General features: G+C 37.6%; 1 protein-coding gene across 3 annotated transcripts in view; it reads left to right on the plus strand.

Annotated features, from left to right (window-relative positions):
• Positions 1-18998, plus strand: part of Gucy1a2 (guanylate cyclase 1 soluble subunit alpha 2) — a 330075-nt gene that overhangs the window by 201739 nt on the left and 109338 nt on the right. For all 3 annotated transcript variants that reach the window (XM_005077309.4, XM_040734734.1, XM_040734735.1), the window contains exon 6: positions 16181-16324. In XM_005077309.4, coding sequence (XP_005077366.1) covers positions 16181-16324 — 144 coding nt within the window. The remainder of the gene's footprint in view (positions 1-16180; positions 16325-18998) is intronic.

Genomic DNA, 18998 nt, shown 5'->3' on the forward strand with positions numbered 1-18998 from the left:
AATAGTAAACATTGCATACTGAGTCATTTCGCTAATCCACACTTTTGAGTGTGTTTGTTCATACCCTATGGGAGATGAGAGCTGAGAAAGCATGTTGGTGACAATCTTCCATGCTCCACATAGCTGCACTGGGAGAAACCAAATTTTCATGTTGGATAAGGAACTATTCAGGAAACTTCAAGCCTTTTATTTTTAACCTCCATTAAAAGAAAGGGGTAGGCAGAAGTTTCTTTCCTGGCAGCAACTCTCAAATAAATGAACTAAAGCTTATATTAATTAGAAATGATCATCTAATGGCTCAGGCTCATTACTAACTAGCTCTTACATGTTTTCTTTCCTTCCTTCCTTCCTCCCTTTCTTTCTTTCTTTCCTTTGAAACAGTCTTATTTTACATAACACTCCCAGTTCCCTCTCCCTCTCATCCTCCCATCCTCCCCACCGACCCCTCATCCCACCCTTCATTCATTCCCCAGGGAGGGTAAAGCCCTCCTCCATGCATCTAGGCTGAGAGAGTAACTCTCCATTGGTAATGGGCTCCCAAAGTCCATTTGTGCAATGGGTATAAATACTGGTTCCATTGTTAGAGGTCCCATAAACTGCCCAGGATTTCTAACTGGCTCCCACATTCAGAGGGCTTGGTTCAGTTCAATGCTGGTTCCCCAGAGTTATGACTGTGGTCCATGTTCTCTCACTTGGTCAGGTCAGCTGTTTCTGTGGGTTTCTCCAGCCTGGTCTTGACCCCTTTGCTCATCCCTCCTCCCTCTCTACAATGGAATTCCAGGTGTTTGGCTCAGTTCTTAGCTGTGGATGCCTGCTTCTGCTTCCATCAGCTACTGGATGAAGGCTCTAGGATGGCATTTAAGGTAGTCATCAGTCTCATTATACGGGAAGGGCATTTAACGTAGCCTTTCACTATCACTTAGTTTCTTAGTTGGGTTCATATTTGTGGATCTCTGGACATTTCCCTAGTGTCAGATTCCTCTTTAAACCTATAATTACTCTCTCTATTAGTCTATCTCTTTCCTTGCTCTCATCTTTTCTTCCTCTGACTCAGTCTTCCTGACCCCTAATGATCTTAAATTTTAATTTAATCCGTATTCCTTATTTACTCTCTGCCATGTACCTTTAATAACCTGGTAAGTTCATCTTCTTCTTACTGTGCATTTGGCTGGCAACTCCAGACTCCACCCTTCTTCCTCCTAGTCTGGCTCTCTCCTAACTTTATTTTGTTCAGGTAGTGGCCAGTCAGCAACTTTATTAAACCAATCACAGTGACAAGTCTTCACAGTGTACAATTGGGTTATCCCACAGCAGGAAAGAAAGCAGGACTTTACCATGAAAAGTTCTAAATCTATGGAAATTTTGTCTCTACAATTTTGTTATATATGACATTTAGTGTGGAGCTGCTGAAGCTCCCTGTTTGTTGGACCTCAGCTAGCCTTTTGAGAATGAACCATAAGCGTAAGGATGTATGGTTTCAGTTGAATCAGATTTTATGTCAGGAAAAAAATAGTTCTAAAAAAGGCTTGTTAAAGTACATATGTTGTTTCTGGAGTTTTATAAATATGCATTTATTGTTTTGTTCTACTTCGCTAGGTAAAATGACAGTGACACTTAACAGGAATAACTGGCTCATAATCTTTCAGGAGTCACATATTTTATGCTTGGTTGTCAGTAGAGAAAGTTTTGAAGCTAAGCACTATTAAATATTTACACTCAGCTTTACAAAAACCTCAATCTACACTGTCATTTATGTTGATTGGACAGGGAGTACCATTGATTTAATAGACTTTCTGGCATTAAAGGAATACACTGAATGTGTTCATTCTTTGAACTCAATATTATTTAACTATTTCTAACTTATCATTTCAATAAGAGAGCTAAGTTCCCATAGATGCTAACAAATGTTATAGAAATTAGCACATACTTGAAAATGGTTTCATGAGAAGAAAATAGCTAATTTACATAAGTTAGAAATGAGGTGGATGTCACAGTAAAAATTCCATTCTAATATCTGTCTTACTAGGTGAATTGTTTTGTCACTTTCCAAATTCCACAGTGCTCTAAACGGTATCAAGGAGCTTTTGTCTCATCAAAATTATGCCTTTGGTGAGCTCATGAACTGAAGATAAAGAAAATCACACAGGCTTACAAGACATTAATAAGGGAGAGGATTGGTGAACAGAGAATATTCTTAGCAGTCAATTCAGGTTCTGAACTAGGAAAACATCCCAAGCAGTAACAAAGCTGAGTATGGTAAGATGCAGTAGATACAGAAGTAGGTATGTGCTATAGTATATGGAAATCTTAGGAATCTTAAAATTTTTTAATTTCTATGTATGAATGGGGGAAAGACAGTAAAGAATTTTGAAAAGAGTTACAAATAGATTTGCTTCATAAGAGAGGACTTTAAATGTAGTGTAGGATATGGATCAGAGTGGTCTACCCGTAAGTCTAGAACATACCATACTTGCCCTATTGATATAAATCAGATAAGAGACAGTGATGGCAAAACTTGGATAAATGATATCTGTACAAGAAATCAAAGTCAGGAGCCTGGATAATGTGCCCTATGTTGTTTATTTAATAATAGAGTCATTTATACCACTTAGGCAGATAGCCTAATCACTTTAATATGTCATTTTGGCATCCTGCCTGTCCTGTGAGAGTTGATTAGATAAAGTTTGCTTTATAAGTATGTAACAGTAACTTTTGTTTGAAAGGTAATTTACACATACTGTCTATTGTGACAATTTTACACATTGTTGCAACAAAATATTTAATGAAAGCAGCAAAATGAAGATTTTTCTTCTTTTTCTTCCAGATAGGGTTTTTCTGTATTGTTTTGGAGCCTGTCCTGGAACTCGCTTGGTAGACCAGGCTTGGTCTTGAACTCTCAGAGATCCACCTGCCTCTGCCTCCCAGGTGCTGGGATTAAAGGTTTATTTTGGCTTACAGTTCCTATAGCTGGGACGGCCTGGGAACAGAGACATGAGATCAGGTTGTCATGTTACATGTATAATCAAGAAACAAGGAAACAAATAGGAAATAGGGCCAGGCTCCAAATCCTCAAGGTGCACCCATGGTGATATCCTTCCTCAAGCAAGACTCCACCACCATTTGACAGCCTTCCACAAAAGAGTCACCATCTAGGGTCCAAGTGCTCAAACCTATGCCTACTGGGGACATTTCATATTCAAACGCTTCATAATACCACGTATATTTTCTTATTTCGTGACAAAGATACTTAGTTGATAGACCACTCTTTGCCTGCTTGGGACTCTTTTCCTCCTATTGTGCTGCCTTGTCCAGCATCAATATGAAGGCTTTTGCATTGTCTTATTGTATCTTGCTTTGTCCTCTTTGGATGTCATCCTATGGAAGTCTACTCTTTTCTAAAGAGGAAACGGAGAGGGAATGGATCTTGTGGAGAAAGAAGGTGGGGGAAATTTGGGAGGAATGAAAGGAAGGGACACTCTGGTGTGTATTGTATGAGTGAATAATCTATTTCAATAAAAAAATACCCAAGAAGAAAATAAAAACAAAATGTCTCCCTACCCCAAAAAAGTAAACCATAGCAAGAAAAGAAAGATTGCTTAGTCATTGTTCTACCAGTTTATCAACCTAGAAAAATGATAGTAAAGTACCATGCTGCATATAAAATAAACAAACAAAAAACTTGCATTAGTATTCTAAAATAACCAAAGCTAATATCTTTGCAAAGAATTGGGTATAGATCCAGAAAATACGTAGTGTAAGAAATCAATTTAGAAGCATACCAAAGGGTTTACCCTTGCAGTGGTGGAGGAAAGCTTATTCTTTATAACTATATTTAATCAAAAGTGATAATTCCATAATAATCTGGAATATTACATTTCTAAAATATTATATTATCTTCTTAAAACACAAGTTCTTAGTATTTTCACTAGATTTGCTAGTTGGGCCACATTGTTCACATAATTTATCCCTGCATGATTATGGAAGCTATGGCTGGCATTTAATATTCTCTAATGACATGCTTAAAATTCTGGAAATTAGGAATCCCTAAAAAAGTATTGATTTTTTTCTCTTAAAATATTGCTGTTGTTTTTCTGTGTGGTTGCAGGTACAAAATGTAGTGGTGTGTTTAGAGAAGTACACTATGGGGGTGTCTGGAGGACCCAGATATTGAATTCAGGTCCTCAGGTTGCATGCAAGTGTTTTATGCAATGGATAATCTCATTGTCCCAGTAAGAGACACTTGAGATTTCTTTTGTACAAGATGAGTGTGTAGACTCCAGACAGGAGAAGAATTTTAGCAAAAACACAATAGTAGAAGGTACATAAAGTTTGTAAAGAAAATTGTGTTTTTTTTTATTTTGATAGGAACATGAAGTAAATTAGAATGATAGTCATCAATAAGCCTGGAAAATTGGAGTGCAGTTGTTGGAAATCTATTAGTATTCACCAGAAAAAAATTAAAAACAAGAGAAGTAAAAACAAAATTTCACTGGATATTTCAGTGTATTTTCTTCTCTAACATGATTCAATGTTCAATGACCTTTATGATTACTGATCTAGAATCTGGAATCAATATGTTACACATGATTGTGATTCCTAGGCTGAGTCTAGGCAGTAGATATACTTACTGAAAATTTAACGGGAGAAAAGTCTCTCTTCAATAAGAGAGCAGTCATTTGTAACTGTGGGGAACACTTGGGAATGGTTCCTGGGCCAAATTGCTGTTCTATTTATATATATGGCCTCCTTTAGAATGCCATATCTACAGAGCACAGTAAGAAACTCTTGAAGGCAGCATTTGGGCCAGAAACATCAACCAAATGAGTGTAACTAAGTTTTTTTATTTTATTTATTTATTTATTTGTTTTTCAAGTCTAAATTTTCTTTAATTTTTAACTATAAATTTAAATTAGAAACAAGATTGCTTCACATGTCAATTCCAGGTCCTTTCCCTTTCCTTTCCCTTCTCTCTTTCTCTCCCACCAACACCACCCCAATATCCCCTAATTTCCCCAGGGAGGGTGAGGCCCTCGATAGGGGTGTCCATTGTCTGTCATTTCATCTAGGGCAGGGCCTAGACCCTCCCCCAAGAGTCCAGGGTGAGAGTGCGTCTCTCATTAAGTCCATTTGTATACGGCCGATAAATACTGATCTACTACCCAAGGCTCAATAGATTACCTAGGACACCTCACTGACACCCACTTTCAGGGGGTATTGAACAGTCCCATGCTGGATTCCCAGTGATCAGTCTGGGATTCAAGGGCGAACCCTTGTCAGGTCAGCTGTTTCTGGGGGTTAAACCAGTCCAGTCTTAACCCTTTGGTCATCGTTCCTCGCTCTCTGTCACTGGATTTCTTGGGTTCAGCTCAGTGCTTAGCCATGGGAGTCTGTCTCTTCTTCCATCAGGCACTGAATGAAGGTTCTGTTTCCAAGACTTTCTGTCCATGGGATTATAGGCTGGAACTCCCCAGATCTATGTCTAAAATCCATATATGAGAGAGTACATGCCCTGTTTCTCTTTTGGTGACTGGGTTAACTCACTCAGGATGGTTTCTTCTAGAGCCATCCATTTGCCTGCAAATTTCAGGGCTCCATTATTTTTTTCTGCTGAATAGTACTCCATTGTGTAAATGTACCACATTTTCTCTATCCACTCTTTGGTTGAGGGGCATCTAGGTTGCTTCCAAGTTCTGGCTATTACAAGTAATGCTGCTATGAACATAGTGGAACAGACATCCTAGGTGTATGAATGGGCATCTTATGCGCCTAAGAGTGGAGTTGATGGGTCTTGTGGTAGGTTTATTCCCATTGTTCTGATTAATCTCCATACTGATTACCAAAGTGGCTGTACAAGTTGACACTACCTCCAGCAGTGGAGGAGTGTTCCCCTTTCACTACAACCTCTCCAGCATTAATTGTCATTGGTGTTTTTTATTTTAGCCATTCTGACAGAAGTAAGATATTATCTCAGAGTTATTTTGATTTGTATTCCCTGGATGGCTAAGGATGTTGAGCACTTTCTCAAGTGCCTCTCAGCCATTTTAGACTCCTCTATTAAGAATTCTCCATTTAGTTCTGTAGACCACTTTTTAATTGGATCCTTTAGTGTTTTGGAGACTTGCTTCCTGATTTCTTTGTAAATTTTGGAGATCAGCCCTCTGTCAGATGTGGGGTTAGTGAATATTTTTCCCCTTCTTTGGGCTGCCTTTTTGTCTTGTTGACTGTGTCCTTTGCCTTACAGAAACTTTTTAGTTTCAGGATGTCCCATATGTTAATTTTCGATCTCAGAATCTGTGCCACTGGTGTTATGTTCAGGAAGTGGTTTCCTGTACCAACTCATTGAAGAGTATCTCCCATTTTCTCTTCTAAGAGTTTCAGTGTGGATGGATTTATGTTGAGATCTTTGATCCATTTGGACTTAAGTTTTGTACAAGGTGATAAATATGGATCTATCTGCAGTCTTCTGCATACCAATACCTAGTTATGCCAGCACCATTTGTTAAAGATGCTTTCGTTTTTCCATTGTATAGTTTTAGCTTTTTGTCAATAATCAAGTGTTCATAGGTGTGTGAGTTATAATCAGGGTTTTCAATTTGGTTCCATTGGTCTACCTGTCTATTTTTGTGCCAATACCAAGCTGTTTTCAGGACTATAGCTCTATAATAGAGCTTGAAGTCAGGGATGGTGATGCCTCCGGAAATTCGTTTATTGTATAGGGTTGTTTTGGCTATCCTGGGCCTTTTGTTTTTCCATATAAACTTGATTATTGTTCTTTTAAGGTCTGTGAAGAATTGTGCCAGAATTTTGATAGGGATTGCGTTGAATCTGTAGACTGCTATTGGCAAGATTGCCATTTTTATTATGTTGCCCTACCAATCCAACAGCATGGGAGAGTTTTCCATTTCTGGTATCTTCTTTGATTTCTTTCTTTAAAGACTCAAACTTCTTGATATACATGTCTTTCACTTCCTTGGTTAACCTTATCCCCAGATATTTGATGCTGTTTATAGCTATTGTAAAGGGTGATGTTTCTCTGATTTCTTTCTCAGCCACTTTATCATCTGCATATAATAGGGCCACTGATTTTTTTGAGTTAACCTTATATCCTGCCACTTTTCTGAAGGTGTTTATCAGCTCTAGGAGTTACCTTGTGGAGTTTTTCGGGTCACTTATGTAAACTATCATATCATCTGCAAATAGTGAAAACTTGAATTTCTCTTTTCTTATTTGTTTGTATCCCTTTGATCTCCTTTTGTTGTCTTAATGCTGTAGCTAGAAATTCAATTTCAATATTAAAGAAATATGGAGAGGTTGGACAGCCTTGTCTTCTGCCTGATTTTAGAGGAATTGCGTTTCCATTTAGTTTGATGTTAGCTTTTGGTTTACTGTATATTGCTGTTATTATGTTCAGTTATGTTCCTGTTATCCCTGATCTCTCTAGGACCTTTATCATGAAGCGGTGCTGGATTTTGTCACAGGCTATTTCAGCATCTATTGAGATGATCTTGTGGTTTTTCTTTTGCAGTTTGCTTATATTGTGGATTACACCAATAGATTTTCTAGTGTTGAACCTTCGCTGCATTCCTGGGATGAAACCTACTTCATCATGGTGGATGACTTTTCTGATGTGTTCTTGAATACAGTTTGCTAGTATTTTATTGAGTATTTTTGCATCGATTTTCATGAGGAAAATTGTTCTATAGTTCTCTTTCTTAGTTGTGTCTTTGTGTGCTTTGGGTATCAACATAATTGTAGCCTCGAAAAAAGAGTTTTGCAGCGAGCCTCCTGTTTCTATTGTGTGTAATACTTTGAGGATTATTGGAATTATCTCTTCTTTGAATTTCTGGTAGAATTCTTCACTGAAGCCATCTGGGCCTGGGCTTTTTTGGTTGGGATTCTTTTGATGAGTGCTTCTATTTCATTACGGCTTATTGGTCTGTTTAGATTGTTTATCTGTTCTTGATTTAGTTTTGGCAAGTGATATCTATCCAGGATATTGTCCATTTCATTTAAAATTTTGAATTTTGTGGAGTACAGATTTTCAAAGTATGCCCTGATGATTCTCTGGATTTCCTCAGAGTCCGTTGTTATGTTCCCCTTTTCATTTATGATTTTGTTAATTAGCATGCTCTCTCTCCCTGTCTTTTGGTTAGTTTGGACAGAGCTTTGTCTATTTTGTTGATTTTCCCAAAGAACCAACTCTTTGTTTCATCGATTCTTCTCAATGTCTTCCTGGTTTCTACTTGATTGATTTCTGCCCTCAATTTGATTATTTCCTGGCATCTTCTCCTCCTGGGTGAGTTTGCTTCTTTTTGTTCTAGAACATTCAGTTGTGCTATTAAGTCTCTAGTGTGACTGATCTCCAGTTTCTTCATGTGGGCACTTAGTGCTATAAACTTTCCTCTCAGCCCTGCTTTTAGAGTGTCCCATAAGTATGGGTATGTTGTGTTTTCATTCTCATTGAATTCGGTGAAGTCTTTAATTTCTTGTTTTATGTCTTCCTTTATTCAGGGATGGTACAATTGTGCATTGTTCAATTTCCATGAGTTTGTAGGGTTTCTGCGATTTGTGTTATTGTTGAATTCTAATTTTAATGCATGGTTATCTAATAAGATACAGGGAGTTATTCCAATTTTTTTGTATCTGTGGAGATTTGCTATGTTTCCTATTATGTGGTCAATTTTAGAGAAGGTTCAATGTGGCACCGAAAAGAAGTTATATCTCTTTGTGTTTGGGTGGAATGTTCTACAGATGTCTGTTAAACCCAGTTGGGTCATAACTTCTATTGTTTCTTTTTTTTTTAATTTTCTGTCTACAGGTCCGGTCTAGTGGTGAGAGTGGAGTGTTGAAGTCTACTACTATTAGTGTGTGAGATTTTCTGTGTGATTTGAGCTTTAATAATGTTTCTTTCACTAATGTAGGTGCCTTTGTATTTGGGGCAAAGATGTTCAAAATTGAGACTTCATCTTGATGGACTTTTCCTTTGATGAATATGAAGTGTCCTTCTTCATCTCTTTTAATTAATTTTACTTTGAGGTCTAGTTTGTTAGATATTAGGATTGCTACACCCACTTGTTTCTTGTGTCTGTTTGATTGGAAAATCTTTTCCCAACCCTTTACTCTGAGGTAACATCCTTCTTTGATGTTAAGATATGTTTCTTGTATGCAGCAGAAGGATGGGTTCTGTCTTCGTATCTATTCTGCTAGTCTCTGTCTCTTTTAGGCAAGTTGAGACCGTTGACATTGAGAGATATTAATGACCATTGATTGATGATTCTTGCTTGTGCTTGATTTATTGGTAGTGGAGTTATTTCGTGTATGTTCTCCTCCCTTTTTCTATTGGTGTTTGGTAAAGTGGGATTTTCTATTGCCTGTGTCTTTGTGAGGGTAGTTATCTTCATTGGGTCTAGGTTTTCCTTCTAGCACTTTCTGTAGAGCTGGATTCATGGATATGTATTGTGTAAATCTGGCTTTGTCATGTTATATTTTGTTTTCTCCATCTATGGTAATTGAAAGAATTGCTGGTTATAGTAGTCTGGGCTGGCATCCTTGTTCCCTTAGCATTTTAGGACATCTGTCCAGGATCTTCTGCCTTTTATAGTTTCCATTGATAAGTCAGTTGTAATTTGGATTTGTCTGCCTTTATGTGTTACTTGTCCTTTTTCTTTACCTGCTCTTAATATTTTCTCTTTCTTCTGTAGGTTGGTGTTTTGATTATTATATGGTGAGGTGACTTCTTTTTCTGGTGCGGCCTATTTTGTGTTTTGTAAGATTCTTGTATTTTCATAAGCATATACTTCTTTAGGTTAGGGAAGTTTTCTTCTATGATTTTGTTGAATATGTTTCCTGTACCTTTGAGCTGTGTGTATTTCTCCTCCTTCTTCTATACCTATTATTCTCAAGTTTGGCTTCTGCACAGTGTCCCATATTTCCTGGACATTTTGTGTTAAGGATTTGTTGGCTTTGTGATTTTCTTTGGTTGTCGACTGCATATCTTCTAATGAGTCTTCAACAACTGAAATTCTCTCTTCTATCTCTTGTATTCTATTGGTGATACTTGCATTTGTAGTTCCTGATCATTTACCCAGATTTTCTATTTCCAGCATCCCCGTGTTCTGTGTTTTCTTTGTTGTTTCTATTTCATCTTTCAATATTTCAACTGTTTGATTTGTTTCCTTCATTTATTTGGTTGTTTTTTCTTGGTACTCTTTATATTCTTTGAGAGATTTGTTTATTTCTTGAAAATTTTCCCCCATTCCATGGATTTTTTTTGTTTGTTTTCTTTTCTATTTCTTAATGGGATTTTCTCGTTTCCTCTTTGAGGGTCTCTGTCATCATCTCCTCTTCATCTATGTAGTCCTTTTCAGTTCTTGCTGCTGTTGGTTCTCTAGATTCTGGTGGAGTCCTGTTGGTCTTTCTATTGCTGAGTGTGCTCTTATTCTGTCTTCTTCCCATCTCTTTTTCTAGTGGGTGCAGGTGGGGTCTTTCTGTCTCCACTGCTCTCCTTCCTTCCTGAAGCTGAAGCTGGGGATGCTGACAATGAAGCTGAAGCTGAAGCTGGGGTCCCTGCAGGTTGGGGCCTGGAAGGGCTGATACCTTTCCTGAAGCTTGGATGATTGAAGGGGATTGGGGCCTGGAATGGCTGAAGTCTTTCCTATGTGAGCTGCTCTTCTGGATGCCAGGAGTGGCCCCCAGAATACTGAGGGGATGGGTTTTGGGTGGAAGATGGAGAGTGTCCCCTCCGGAGACCCAAGCTCACCTGAATCTGGGATTGCTGGAAGGGCTGACATCTTTCCTCTAAATTCAAACTTTTAAAAGAAGTTAAAGTACATTTTGGATTAAGCCTATCAGTCAACCCTTAGGTAATATTTTTCCTTTCTAATCCCTGAATCATTATGTATAATTTACTTGAATATATTTATTAGAACTCAACATGTTTAGGATCACTGATGTTTACTGTTTCACAGTACTCTTAGCGTTTACAATGTTGGTATCCATAGGTGTATGTATTCATGTACTTGTGTGTGTGTGTGTGTGTGTGTGTGTTTTGTGTGTATGAGAGAGAGAGAGACAGACAGAGAGAGAGAGAGAGAGAGAGAGAGAGAGAGAGAGAGAGAGAGAGAGAGAGAGACTGTGTGTGAACCAGGAGTTGTAATCTGTGATCCTGACAAGAGTGAAAAAGTTCATTTCCCCTAGATGAGACAGTACAAGATAGTTTGGGTGGTGCCTCTGGATAAGAATGTTTTTCTCCTTTAGACAAAATGAACCAATGAGGGAAAACTGTATAATTTGTAGGTCATATCTGGTTTGAGGAATCATTAATATCTTGGAGCTTATACTTCAGAGGACCTTTACAAAAGCTAGGAAATTGCTAAATACAGGCCTGAAATTTGCATTTGAAACACTTATTTGGTAACATGAGATATTACTATCCAGTAAGTTTTGTAACTGAGAGCAATTGAGAGCATGATTAGACAGACTGATACTGAGGTATCAGACATGACATGAGGTTAATTCAAACTTTATTTTTAGGGGAATATAAATGCAAGCACACACACAGTTTACTTTGTGATCGTGACAATACATTGTCCATTACAATTGTAACCAAGAAAGTTAAGCATATAACCCTGCCTCCATCAAAGCATTAACTTGGATAGGAGGAATAGATATTAGTCAATTGTGGTCAGATCACAGATAAACACTTGAAAGTGATCTTAAGCTAGAGGAAGTAGACTCAAAGCTCTCAGAAATTAATTTGTGTCACCTTTATCTCTTGAACAATGTTAATATTTACAATAAAATGTAAAGAAGAGATATATGGACATAGGTGGAACAGCTATGGTAATATGATGGACAATAGTCATATGCTCTATTGACCTTACTTTATCTTCTTCTTCATTCAGGGAAGGATTTTTTTCAGATATTTAGAAGTGTTACTTTCTCCTCACCTCCCTGCTTCACTGAAAAATCTTTATTCTTATGTGGTGCTACCTGAGCAAGTTGGAGAAACTTAAGTAGTTGAGACGCACAGTTTTTGATTGTGTCTTATGTACTTAAAACAATGCACTACTGGGAGCCTCCTGAGGACTGGGAACTGCAAATAGGAATAGGTGGGGAGAGATCCATATGGGTAGAACAGCAATACTAGTCCCTCAATTACCCATGGAATGAGGATAGCATAGGCCTGTTTCCAGCACACCTTCCCATGCCTTGCTCTGAGCCTCCTGAAGTTTCGAGTCTGAAAACTGGGGAACCCATCCCATCAGAACAGACCATTTGGAGTCAGCCAATGTTGTGATACTTCCCCTGCCTCCAACCACAGGAAGAGGAGAGCCATCAGAATACTGGACCTGCTTGAATCCAATGGAAGAGAACCTGGGTCCAGTACTCACCAGGAAATGAAGAGACCCTACCAGTACTCCCTGGGGAAAGGAATGGGTAGATGATAGTATAAGAACACAGTATTCAACAGAAAGATCAATATGATTCCGCCATAGTTTAGGGACCCCACAGAAGCGAAACCTGAACATCCCAATACAGATGAAGCAGAAGAGAAAGACTCCAAAAAATCTTTATGAAGATGATAAAAATCCTCAAAGAGGTAATGAGAAAATCTTTAAAGAAATGGAAGGGAAAAACAAAAACAAAAATTCAAAAAATGGAGAAGACAAACCAAAAATTGCAAGAAACAATACAAACAGTGCAAGTTTTAAAAGCTGAAATACAGGAAATTAAAAAAATCACAGTCTGAGCAAATGCTGGAAATATAAAAAGTGGGTAAACAATCAGGAATACAAGAGATGGAAAATAATCTCAAGCATTGAAGATACTCTAGGAGAAATCAATTTATTGACCGAAGAAAGTCTTAAGTCCAGCAAATCCCTACACAAAATATACAGGAAATAATGGACACTATAAAAGGGAACAAACCCAACTCAAAAGTGCACAAAACATATTCAACAAAATCATAGAAGAAATCGTGCCCAACCTAAAGAAAGGCAAGCCAATGAATGTACAAGAAACTTACAGAACACGAAATAGAGTGAACCACAAAAAATTTCCCTTGACACATGATAATCAAAACACCAAACATATATAATAAAAAAGAATATTAAGCATATCAAAGGAAAAAGGCCATTAACATGTAAAGGCAAATGTATCAGAATTACTTCTGATTTCTCCAATGGAAACTCTGAAAGAAAGTCCTGGATACCTAGTCTACCAAATCTAAGAGACCATGCATGCCAGCACAGACTACTGTACACAGCAAAGCTTTCAATCACTATAGCTGTAGGCAGCAAGATATTCAATGTCAAAATCAGATTTATAAAATACATGCCCACTAACCCAGCCCTACAGAAAGTTCTGGAAGGAAAAATTTGAGCCTAAGCTACTTAAGTACACCTACAAAAACATAGGCAATAGATAATCCCAATTTACCAATGGACAAAAGAAAAAAGGGAGGAAATCTGCACACAATACCACCACCAATAACAAATCCAAATGTCAGTGATCATAAATATCCCACAATATTAATTATCTAAACTCCTCTATAAAAAGACACAGGCTAATGGAATGGATATAAAGACAGAATACTTCCTTCTGCTGCATGCAAGAAACACACCTCAACTTCAAAGACAGACGGTACCTCTGAGTTAAGTGTTGGAAAAAGATTTTCCAAGCAAATGAACCCAAGAAACAAGTGGGTGTATCAATCCTAATAGCTACAAATTAGACTTCAAAATAAATCAATCAAAAGAGATGAAGAATATCATTTCATATTCATCACAAGAGAAATCCATCAAGATGAAGTCTCCAAATACACAGATATCCACAAGCATAAAAGAAACATTACTAAAATTCCAATCACACATAAAACCTCACACAATTCACGGGACCATAAGACAGAAACATAAGAAATAAACAAAGGAAATAACAGAAGTTTTGACCCAATTGGGGTTAGCAGACATCTATAGAACATTCCATCCAAACACAAAAGAATATGACTTCTTCTCAGCACCACATGGTACCTTCTGTAAAACTGACGACATACTTGGCAACATAGTAAACCACAATAGGTACAAAATTATTGGAATATCCTTCTGTTTCTTATCAGACCTTGGTGCTTTAAATTTAGAATTCAACAACAACACATTATTTTGAAGAGGATCTCCCAAAAGGTCTTTGCATATATATGTCTACTAAATGTACATAAATCTGCTTTCAATGAAGGAAGAAGAGGGAAATAAAGCTTTCAAGAAACATCCCGTTACACAGGGGTTGATATTAACCTATGTTTTCTGATTAAAATGCTGAATGTGTCTGAAAGAGACAATAAATCAAAATAAAACCACACACAAATATATTCTTTACATGCTACAAACATCTAGACATTTGACATTCTTTATGTAATCAACGGTTCTTGCATTCATGGATTTTACTCACCAAATATTCCTATTTATTTCCTGTGCTCACAGTGGCTTGATCTTTTCCATATCCTGCACACTAAGTGTGTTCCTATTGACTTGCTTTAGTGGGTGATTCTTTAGAAATTGCATCTGTCTTTGTCACATCTGGGGAGCATTCAGGGCAACCATAGGACTCCAGTAGAATAGCTGTAGGTGTGAAAGCTTTAGCCTTCTTTGGTAAGTAGTGCCAGGAGGGAGGGAGGGAGAGAGAGAGAGAGAGAGAGACAGAGAGAGAGAGAGAGACAGAGACAGAGACAGAGAGAGACAGAGACAGAGATAGAGAGACAGAGACAGAGACAGAGACAGACAGAGAGACAGACAGAGAGAGACACCATGCTTGCTTGGGCAGGTATATGTGCATATAACAGCTTTGGATACTAATCCTCTGGAGTGATCCATCTTGTGTATTTCAGAAAGGGTTTCTCATTGGGGTTGAAATAATTGATTTGGATATGAACACTCAAAAATCTACATTTTTCCCTACTCCCAGCACTAAGAATATGAATACACACTATCACACATAGATTTTTATGGGTGTTATTGGGAGTTCTCAAGATTTCATGATTTTTATCAACTGAACATTTGATAAGCCCTCTCTATGGTTTATTAGGGCTTGTCATACAAACTATAGAAATTCATACATGGAAAAGTCCATTTTTTGTGAAGTGGTTGAAAATATTAAATGTGATGATAACAGGAATTCTAAGAAGTTGTGAAGTAGGAAGATATATTTTCAAACCGGCTGCAGTAGTCAGTCATGTAATTCATACTAATAAATTACTTTTTAAATTGTGATTCTGGAGAAATAGCTGGCAACCTTGCAAAATTTAAAAATGTAGAAATAAATAGGCTAAGGGATTTGAAGACAGCTTGTTGGATCACAGTACTTGTTTAGTTTGGATTTTTAGAACCCATTGAAAACTAGACACACGAATCTGCTTCTAACTCCAGTAGGAATGACTATTGATGGCCTCACATCTAGGACAGTTAATATTTGATCAATATTTTAATTAATTGAACACCAATGACCTGTTAGCATATATCCTAACAATGGATATAGATTCGGGCCAGAGAATACCCTAACAGGGACTGGTAACTATTTGCTTCATTGTAAAGTTATGGCTGGTTTTTTTTTTGCCTTTCTATTTCACATTTTTCAGATGAAATATAATAATTTCTTACAGCAGTTTATTTCATGTAATTATACATAGTGTATATAAAATGCTTATATATGAGTATGATTTTAATAAATTTTAGTATTAAAATTATTAACAGTAGGTGAAAGCAGTCTTGAGTTGAAATTACAAATTAATGCAATGTAGAAGTCTGGGGCAACTGGAAAGGTAGAAAAATTGAAGAGAAGAAACACAAGTTTTTGAAAGACTATTGAAAGTTTGAAGAAGATACATGCCTCTTCAGTTCATTTGGGAACCATCCACGTAAAATACTGACAATTCTGTTTTTGGAGGGATAATCATATTCAAAGCATTCCTAATTTCAAGGATCATCTGTCATAATAATGAGCAACCTGGAGTGAGAACTCAGTATTAGATTGTAAATGTTTGCAAACTCGATTATGATTACACCCAGTTGTCTAATTGTTTAATTTATTGATGTCTATCTGAAATGTTTTTCAGCACCATTAGTGATTGCAGATAACCATTTTTTCTTATTCACTCTATGTTGCTATTTGATTTGTCTGATTACTGCAGGTGGAAACAATAGGGGACGCATACTGCGTTGCAGCAGGGCTGCATAGAAAAAGCCTATGCCATGCCAAACCCATTGCTCTAATGGCCTTAAAGATGATGGAACTATCAGAAGAGGTTCTGACTCCAGATGGAAGACCCATTCAGGTAACCTCAACATGTTGATGTGAAAAACAAATTACCTTTTCATGAATCTTTTGCTTTAGGGTGGGATTCAGAAATTCAGAATCATAGTTACATCAAATTTATATTTGATAAATCTAAATAAGGTAGGGATGACAAGTGCAAACTCATAGTTCCAGGGTGGCTTAAATAGGAAAGGGATGCGGATGACAAATTACCATGAACTGAAGAAAGGATGAAAGGATTTGACTAAGTAAATTACCTTAATGTCAGTGGAGAAGCTGCTACATTCAAGTGAGGCTGGTGGGGAATATTAGAACCTGAGCGCTAACCAAACCAGTGAAAAGTTCAGAACTCCTCATGAGGCTCTTGGGCCTCTGATGTCTGTGATTTTTTATGTTGTGGAGATTGCTGCTTAGAGCCTTTTACCACAGAAACTTAAAAATAGCAGCAGACTATTGCAATACCACCTAGGTATTATTTTTTTTAGTTGTACTTATTGTCTTGCATAAAGGTCTCTATGCAATCTACAATCTGACTCTGAAAATGAACGAGTTAATCTAATTGCATTTCTGGAAATTCCCAATTAATAATCCCAGAATTACTATTACAACAGAACCTTGTACAATACATCCATCATACTGAGGAAAGTGCCTTAAATTTAAGAAAGAAATTGTAGGTTTTGAAACAATGAGGTGAAAGGATGTTTTATATCTGTGCACCTTACTGGTTCCTGTGTGATATCAAATTAACCATCCCAAATAAACTTTCCATTTTAAATGATTAACATGCTGTTTTAAACAAATTATAAATAAATACACCTCTTTGTACACATCACTTAAATTATGGGAAATGAAGAAGTGTGTCAAATTTAAGAAGTGTATCAAATATATTGTATGTATATTGGAAAGGATGTAATTGCTGAGTTTAATATAAATGGTTAGCCATTAGCAATGCCATTAGGAAACTAAAAAAAAATACTATTTCTTCCTGTGATTGACTGAAGGATATAAGCTTTAACCACATTCTCAAAGAAACCCCACAGGTACAGCTGACTGAAAAGTGAGTTACTAAAACTAAAGATCCAGCAAGAGAAAAATAAAACTGGGAGGTGGAAAGGGAGAAAGGGGAGAGATAGGGTAAGGAACAGTGGAAAGACAGAGAACGAGAGAGAGAGAGAGAGAGAGAGAGAGAGAGAGAGAGAGAGAGAGAGAGAGAGAGAGAGAGGTTTTGCATAAGAATGCAGAGAAACCAAAAACAGGGTAAAATCAGTAATTTCATTATCACATATCAAAACTTCCAGAAAAAATTAGACTGACAGTATAAAATATACTTAAATGAGAGAATCTAGAAAATGTAAAGAAGGAAAAAGATTTGAAAAGGAACCAGAGATATTTTTAACCATAAGTACACTACTTTAAAAATGAAGTCAGAATACTGGGCAGTGGTGGTGAATACATTCAGGAGGCAGAGACAGATGCATCTCTGAGAGTTTGAGGCCTGCCTGGTCTGCAAAGCTACACAAAAACTCTGTCTCAGGGGAAAAAACTGGATTAGCAGACTTAGAATAGAAACCTACTATTCACACACAAATGAAGCATAGTGAGCAGCCGAAAGATCAGTACTGAAGAAAATTCTTATTGATGAAACCACATAATTAAATGGTCTCATTTAATAATGAGGAAATAAGAACAATGAACAGTGAAATGCAAAATATGTAAATGATGCAGCAAAAATGAGGGGATATGCATCTATATTCACTGGTTTCGAACTGAGATTCAAGGGGATTCTAGAAATGTTAACGTAAGTATTGGTGCAGATTGAATGCGACATGGATTCTGGCACTGGGAAGTCACAAAATACTGAGTGTTACAGCATGGATGGAAAGGTATTCTGGTACTCGGGAACCAAGGAATACCACAGGTACAGTAAGTTTAGCAGCTTACAGCCCTGCTTCAGGAAAGGCTTCCCTAGTGTATCAGCTCACATGGGAGAGGGCTTCCTCAACTCCAGGGAATGGCTTCCCAATGTGGCAGCTCTGCTCTGGCAGAAGAGGGCTTCTGGAGCTAAGTTGTTATAGTTCTAGTGGGGCTCTGCTCTCCTGAGAGCAGAGTACAACAACTTTTCTGTGCCTGGTGAGAAAATGTTAGTGTTGCTCAGCTCCACTCCACTCCACCCAGGGTCATCTCTGCTCCCCTACAAAAGGTCTCTACCCAAACCTCATTCAAGACATTTATTGGGAGGAAATAATCCAGGAGAGTGGCTGGGGTAGAAGGAGCCAGTGGGACAGCCAGTTCTTATAGGGATTCTTAGAGGGGGAGACAGAGGTTTTCCAGGGAGATTTACAGGGTGGGGATTGGTCAGATTTCAATCCCTGAGGTAAGCATGGCTATATCTCTGGCTCAGGGATTGGTAAATTTACTGCAAAAGTTCAGGGTCAGATTTGCCTCTGATTTCAAGGCCAAAGTGTGTTTTTTTTTTCACTAGTCCTTTTTAGCTCTTTGGCTCTAGTTTAGGGCCAGGATGTATTTCTTTCACTGACTCTGATTCCAGGGACAAGGTGTGTTTCTTTGGCACCGCTTTCAGGGTCAGGGTGCATTTCTTTGGTTCTGGTTGCAGGGCCAAAATTTGTTTCTTTGGCTCTGCTCATGGTGTGTTTTTTTGGCTGATCATGTTCCCCAACAGTTAATAGGAGTTT

The sequence above is a fragment of the Mesocricetus auratus genome, unplaced genomic scaffold (assembly GCF_017639785.1).
Source record: "Mesocricetus auratus isolate SY011 unplaced genomic scaffold, BCM_Maur_2.0 Super-Scaffold_100040, whole genome shotgun sequence".
Lineage (NCBI taxonomy): Eukaryota > Metazoa > Chordata > Mammalia > Rodentia > Cricetidae > Mesocricetus > Mesocricetus auratus.